At 42.2% G+C, this 7,622-nt stretch overlaps 1 protein-coding gene across 1 annotated transcript in view; it reads right to left on the minus strand.

The window, feature by feature from the left end:
• The window catches only part of Mlip (muscular LMNA-interacting protein), a 61,128-nt gene that overhangs the window by 23,379 nt on the left and 30,127 nt on the right, over positions 1 to 7,622 (minus strand). Inside the window, exons 7-8 of the mRNA XM_013019062.1 lie at positions 6,774 to 6,818; positions 269 to 313 (exon numbers count right to left, since the gene is read on the minus strand). Coding sequence (XP_012874516.1) covers positions 269 to 313; positions 6,774 to 6,818 — 90 coding nt within the window. The remainder of the gene's footprint in view (positions 1 to 268; positions 314 to 6,773; positions 6,819 to 7,622) is intronic.

Genomic DNA, 7,622 nt, shown 5'->3' on the forward strand with positions numbered 1-7,622 from the left:
GCTGTGTGTGCAGTGTGGGCTGTGTGTGCAGTGTGGGCTGTGTGTGCAGTGTGGGCTGTGTGTGCAGTGGGGTGGGGAAGGGGGAGGGGTGACAGGCGGGGGGAGTCTTGGAATGGTTTATCCCCATGGAGCTTTACGAAAGCACCAGTAAACTTCTGAGGGACGAGAATGTGGGCACACATGGGCAGCATTTGTGCACTGCCTTGTATGAAGTTGTTGTGAAATGGACGTTTTCAGGAGGGCTAGGGCTCAGTGGGAGGCTACGTACCAGCTGACTCTCAGAAGCCCCCGAGGATGCTGAAGAAAGGTTTGCCTGGAAAACAGAGCAAGGTGTACATTTAGTGAAACTAATAAATCGCGAAGATGACAACTCCACCTTTGCCCTTCTTTGGAGCTATCTCGTTATCAGAATAACGCAAGCCTGGTATAGGACTTTAAAACTTGTAAAGGAAAATGAAAATATTGCTAACAACAGACGCTTTTTAACAAGCTGGTAAATGACCTTGCAGTATCTCTCCTATGAATTTTATTCAATTGCTCACGTAACATGACGGCTTCACGCCACACTCCCCCTCCATCTATTACAAAATCAAGAATTCTTCAAAGTCACTCAGTGTGTCATTTTTTGTAGACTCCATACTTAAACACACATTGTTGATATTTACATAGAGAAAATCGAAATAAAACTGATTTTCCTTAAAGCGCCTTTGTAACAAAAAGAAAAGCATAATAAGATTTTCATGATTTGAAAAGGGAAATGATTTGGCTTTAAAAACTGTTTTCCTCAGAAACTGGCTAACATTATCTCTTAGTCACTAGTCCCCTACTTTCCTGAAAATAATTTCCTTCCTTTTTTAAAAAAAAAAGTACTTTATTCTCATAAGCACATTTGCCGTGAGTTCTGTCTTCCTAATCCATTTTAAGTGTACAATACAATAATATGATACCACTGACCCCAGAAACGCATGATAGTAGCCAGGAACTTCCTGTCACCTGAGGAAAACTTCATGCTCAGGGTCTGAGAGCTCCCCACACCTCCCACTCCTGAGTGTCCATCCTGCTGGTGTGGCGTCCGAGGTGTTTCTTGGAATGTTTTAATCTTATCCTCATTCACGCGTGAGAGTCCCACGGCATGGATTTACCATGCGGGCTCCCATCCCCTTCGAAGGTCCCCCACCAGCCGCGGGCTCGGCCGCACTACCCGCCCTTCTCAGTGTCATAATTGGCGAATCTCCTGCTTCGTATCCATTAGCACTTAGCAAGTTTCCTCATGACTCTGTGCTCTATGCAGCGCGGTTACCCATGCCCCCTCGTGGATAATATGTCCCTTGGGGAGACGGGTGGGCAGAGGTGAGAGCAAAGGTTGGCCGCCGAGGGATGGTTCAAAGCCTCTGCGGGCCGCAGGAGTGATCTCCTGCGCCGCGTGGTGACCTCCGCTAATGACGAGGACCGCACGCTCCAGCACATCCGACAGTCTCTCCACAGAGGGATGAGCTGCTGAGGTGCGCACGGTAACTGGCTAGACCGAATCTTTCTATCATTCCTACGCCTCTCACCACACTGAGCTCTGTAAGTAGCTGTCAATAGATTCATTGTCAACTAAAAATAAATTAATATTTTAATTAAGTCCTAATAGAGCAGTCAAATTATGTCAAAAATTATGAAAGTCAAAATGTACAATTCCCCCAAAAAATTCCATTAAAAAGTTAGATGTGTTTGAACCAGGATCTCATTGCATAGTCCAGGCTCTGGCCTCATACGTGTGATTTCTGTGTGAGCTTCCAGGCATGGGAAGCTAGCTGCCACAGCTAGCTTTTACTTTGGTTATAGAGAAACTAACAGGGAAAACGGGAGGATTTGATGTCTACTGAAAACTAAATTACTGCCTGGCAGCACCTGTGCCAAGACAGCTTTGGAGAAGCCACTTTTCCCAACAGCTTCAAGCCAGAGACACACAAGTTATACCCAAGCTCTCTGGTCATGGTGTCCAGCTGCCATTCCTTGCAACTCAGATTTGATCAAGAAAAAAATAGTGATGAAAAGGACAGAAGGCAAAAGGTCTTCTCTGTTCTGCATTCAACAGATCCAAGATGACTCTACTCCGCCCCCTTCGACATCACACACACACACACACACACACACACACACACACACACACACACACTGCTTAAACACTTCTGAACAATGAAACAAACAGATGGCTACAAGAGCGGAGTTTTTAGCTTGAATTGTGCCCAGCTCTCCTATAATCCAGCAAACCTCATCCTCTAAAGGCAGGTCTGGAGCTGGAGGTGAATTTAAGTTACCTTTTCCCCTAAAATCTACAGCTGTATTAGTTAGTGTATAATGCCTCAAATATTCTCTGAGCATAGCAACAGCAGACATGTGATCTGGCTAAATGGGGAGAAGGTGACCTTTATTTGAATATCTGTACAGGTAGAGAGACAGATTCTTAATAAAGTTTGACACCTCTTTTAATATATTGTGATATTTTAGAAGCAATGTATTTTCATTCAATGGCATTTTCTGTCCCTCAAGCTCATTACAATGAGATCTTACCTGGGTACTCTCTAATATTCAATACGTCTATCACGTTTATTTTCCTGGTACTTATAAGTGATTCATGAAATGTAGAAAATATATAGGAAGATATGTTGTTATCAATAAAATGTGATTTCAACAAAGTTTTTTTTGATAAATTAGTAATGAGCCCAAATACTCTATATTCTGAGGTGGCTCTTTATTACTGTGGTTTTGTAATTGCGAGAGGGAAATGGAATTATATGGATAGCAATTCATATAAATCGTAAATATTTGCTAAGTCAATTATAACACACAACCAAAACCAAAATCCATTCAAAAGTTGATAGACCCAAAATGTGATAAATTAGCAATTTTCACAAAATATTTTCTTCTTTACATAGGAAGAAAGAAACCTAATATGAGTATCCTGAGACATAATCGCTCATATGGTGTCTGATAAATCATGAATAAATTTACATATTAGCAAGCAGTTTGAAAGCTTGGAAAGAGTAAAACCATATTCATCACACTGATATATTAATATGAATTAAAATGTATTAATCACTAATAGACCAAATGTCAAATTATTTATTCCAAGTTCAAACTGAAGGTTATTAGGCACTAAGACATAATTTAGACTTCATGAATAAATAAAAAGTAATTGGGACTGAGAGATAGTTCAGTGGTGGAATACTTTCCCAGCAAGCTCTGGACCCTAGCACTGCCCAGAACTGATAAGCTACTGAAAAAACTCAGACTGAGCCCAGCGTCTCTGAGAATAAACAAATACCAGTGGCAGAGCTTTGATGTGAAACACACTTGGCTTGAATCTGGCCTCTTGGACTTCTGAGATTTGTCTTTCCTCTGTAGAGTGGAAATTTTCTAATAATAACACCCAAATTATAGGATTTCTATAGAATCTAGAAGAACTAAATGAAATATTGATGACCAGATGGCCTAATTAACTCTTTAAGTTACTAACAACGTCATATATTCAACATATTTCTAACGCTGTTTTTTTGAGCACTTCCTAGGTCTCCATTTAATTACTCTAAATTAGCTTGCAGTTCAAACACACCATAAGTGGGGGAAACAAACACACACACACAAAGACTTGAAATAATCTGAACCTACTGATCCTGCTTAATCCTAAAACACAAGTTTTTCCAAAGATGACAATAAACTCGACTTTAAAAATATCAATAAAACATTCTTTTGAAGACTATCTTTCTCTTTTTCTCTCTCCCCTCAGAGAAGGTAACCTTTCACCAAAGAACCATAAAGAGGAATTAGTCATACAATTCCTTTTTACTTAACTAAGCCATAACAATAATCTCCCAAAAAACAACAACAGAGAATTCTATGAACATGCTGATATGTTGAAAACTAGCAGCTTGTCGAGTTCATTTGCATATAATGCAGTCCTTTACCCAGTCTCCCGTTTCTATAAGGAACGAATAGTCTTGCTGGCTCACTGTTTTTGCTGTTTATTCTCTCCTACATTGTCCTCAGAAATGAGGACCTGGCTGTTGCATCCGCCCTTGGTGAAGGTACCTGCAGATGCCCAACAAATATTTGTCAAATCAATTAATGAAAGGGGAAAACTGAGCAACAGCTAGGAAATTCTAACTAGCTTTCCTGCTTGCAATGACCTGTGGCTGGCATTCAAACCCAGAGACTCAGGGTGGTCAGTTCCAATCTGCCGAACAGTGCTTTGACTATTAGAGACATTTTTCCCTTGACTTTAATTTAATCCTTCATTTGTCCTCTAATTTAATTCTCCTGTTGGTTCTTCTTCCATGGGGCAGAGCTACCGACCTGCATGACCCTTGCTTTGGACTTTAATCTAAGAATCTCTTCAAAGTGAAGAACATGCCAAGACCCAGCAGAGAGATGCTGTAAAGATGCCAACTTGGAGGATCATTGGCGTGAGCTCTGCTTTGAAGGCCTTGTAGAATTCAGCTGTAAATCCATCCAGTCCTGGGCTTAAAAAAAAAAAAGATGCCAACTTTCTCCAAACTTGGGGAGATAGTAAAATGCTAGCATGTTCAGATTTCTCAATAGTGCTTTTGAATTCCAAGGAGAGAAGGGAGAAAAATACATAGTAAAAAAAAATCAAGTAAAAACTACCTAATTCATACATAAGATGAAACATCCCATAATTCATTGGATATAAATAGTAGAATTCCTAAAAGGATTATAATGCTGTCGTTTGTTAAAAATACTCAAAATATACCATATTTAAGGCAGATTGCTCACACAAGGTGAAGGCTCATAACTAAAGTAAACATCAGCTCTAAAATGTCATTATTGTTTCTCCAAATACATGCATCTGATATCATTTGGGGAGCATAACAACTGAAGCTGACTATTGACAAGGGGCAGTAATCTATGAGTTGGCACTGACAAAATGGCTTTTACCTCCCCTTCCAATGCTCCTTGAAAGACACAGGCAAATTTAACACCAACTCAAATGTCAAGTCGTCAGAGTAAGTTAAAAAAAATAAGCCACGCTTCTCGCTCAAGCAACCTTTCATCAAGATCAAGAATTTCACTTGAGTCAGAGTTTGTACATCTAGTCTACCTTGAACTCCTTTGATGAGTCATTGTTAAGTCTGAATGACTCAAAGATCCAACGCAGGGCTGCGAGTGGGGATCTGCTGTAATCTGGTCTGAAAATGGATGGACAATCATAATTGGAAATAATCGCTAGCTGTGGAATGACCCTCCAGAGTTGTTTCTGTCATGATCCAATGAAGACACTCCAGGGAAGAGTGCCAGGAGGCAGCAGCCCCGTAAACAGGGCCGAGAAGCCTCTACTGAGAGACAGCAGCAAGGCGGATAAAGAACCAAAGGCTGTCCACCAGCTTCTCCAGGGATCTGGAGAGCGTCTTAGTCACAAAAATACAGAAATACCTTTAAAGACGTTGCTTTCCTGAGCCCACTAAATGGTGAGCCGCAGGACGAGGCTCCTTGTCTTCCAAAAATAGATGGGTGAAGGAAGGGAAGGGATGAGTTATAGCTACAAAAGCGATGGAAGAGGAGAGCGGGTGAGGAGCCAGTCCTGGGGGAGGGCCCCAGGGAGGGCTTCTCACACAGGAACTAAGAAAGCCCTCACTTGTATCTACATTTAATGGATGAAAAACAAAAGCTAAAGGTAAACAACAACAAAACGCACACAAAAAATCATGTGGGTTTTCCCCCCCAGAAAGTTATGTAGAAATAAGACTGTGACTTAAACTTGGGCCCAACCTGCCAAATGCCTCGTGTTTTAGGCGTTACTCAAAAGGGCTTCAAATGATAACGAGGAGCAACGGAAGCTTCCAGCAAATGCTCTTAACGCCACAGCCGTTAGCATCACTTCCCAGATGTCATAAATTTAGTTATTTCACCAAGCTCGTTCTTTGCTCTCCGGAAGAAGGCAGGAATGTGTAAAACACAAAGATGAGGTGGTATCGCAAAATACATATTTAATAACCACTCTCAAGGACGATGACAAAAACTGCCTATTCGCAAAAAATAATTAAAAGCAATCTCAATGGAATAATTTACTGCCTGGCTTAGAAGAAACTTTAAATGCTTTGGAGAAAACAGTCTTGTTTCTATCAGAAAGTGTCTGGTCAGATGTGGAGGGAACCACGTGGGAAAGTGTCTCTGTGAAGCGAGAGGAGAATTGCACGCTGCTGGGCGAGGCCGCGTGGGTCTGGACTCGCAGAGTTCTGGCCAAATGAGTTCAGCATCACAGGCCACGCCCCCCCCCATCCGCTGCTCGTCTACTGATGCTCCTAAGTGAAAATTGCTTTATTGGATGGAGCAATTAAAGGCAGGGAATCAACAGGCTAGTCAGTCAATTAAACTACCAATCCTGCCAGAAACGGATGGATTTTAATGCCCAAGCACGGGAGCTGACTGTTTTGTAATAAACCCATTTAGGCAATTACAAAAATAAAAACGTCATCTAGGAGTTCATATTTAGAAAGACAGAAAGCAGATGTGGCAGTAGTCCTGTTTTGTTTAGCTACACTGCTCCAGCTTAGGAAGGAATGTGTTCGATAAGCTAACCTGACGGTTTATCCCAGACACAGCCGATTTTCTATTATCTAGGTCAAACATGCTGTTCTGTGCCATCGGTTGATACAAAAGCCAACAGATTCCATTGAAAGGAGGCAGGAACAAATTCCTTCTGAAACGTACGTGAGTATTCTGTGAGAGGAAAATGAGGTAGCATGTACGGTCCCAGGGATACTTACATACTTGGTTTCTCGACCAGCTGCTCTTGGAACAGTTGTCGGAGTCTGTATGAAAAAAAAATATGTATATGTATATATATGCTTGTAGTTCTGAAAAACTAGCAAATCGGAAGAACATTAGCTTCTAAAACAAGTGTTCACTTCTCTCCTCTACTGAGACTCTCTTCCACACTTCCTAGTATCCTCTTCTTTCTATGAAAAACTCCTTTTTACCTTGGAAGATGAGCTCCTTGGATCAGACCAGTGTTTGCTGTTATCTGCCGGTTTCTGATCCTTCCCCTTATTTATTGCTGATGTGACCCTAACGTTCAGACGCTTTCTTCATCACATTTCTCCCATAATTGCAGTACCTCCTTCAAAATCCACAGAGAAATCTCCACTCTTTCGGTGCTTGGCGCTCCTCCTGGTCAGGACTCACAGCTATTTTTATCCCCTCTACTTCAATCACACACTTCAAAGGCCTTCTTGGACCACACAAATGGCAGAGAGAACCTTTGAAATCTGACTTTCAAATTCCCCCCTCTCATAGCTCTACCTCCACCCCTCCCCGCCTGTCCCTGGTACCCCTGCCTCTGCCTCACGGACTTCCAAACACTCCCACGTCCCCGTCCACCCTCGCTTCCTTATACTGTACAGCCCCCACCCCATACTTCCGCTTCACTTGCATCTTCTCTGCTTGTCACAAAGTTATTTGCAAGAAAAGAAAACCCCAGGTGGCCTTCACCATCTGCCTTGTCTGTCTTTGTACCTGAGATGCGCGCCCCCTCTGGAGAAGCTCTCCACTGCACACGTTGGTGCGCGCCCCCTCTGGAGAAGCTCTCCACTGCACACGTTGGTGCGCGCCCCCTC

The sequence above is a fragment of the Dipodomys ordii genome, unplaced genomic scaffold (genome assembly GCF_000151885.1).
Source record: "Dipodomys ordii isolate 6190 unplaced genomic scaffold, Dord_2.0 Scaffold44, whole genome shotgun sequence".
In the NCBI taxonomy this organism is placed as follows: Eukaryota; Metazoa; Chordata; class Mammalia; order Rodentia; family Heteromyidae; genus Dipodomys; species Dipodomys ordii.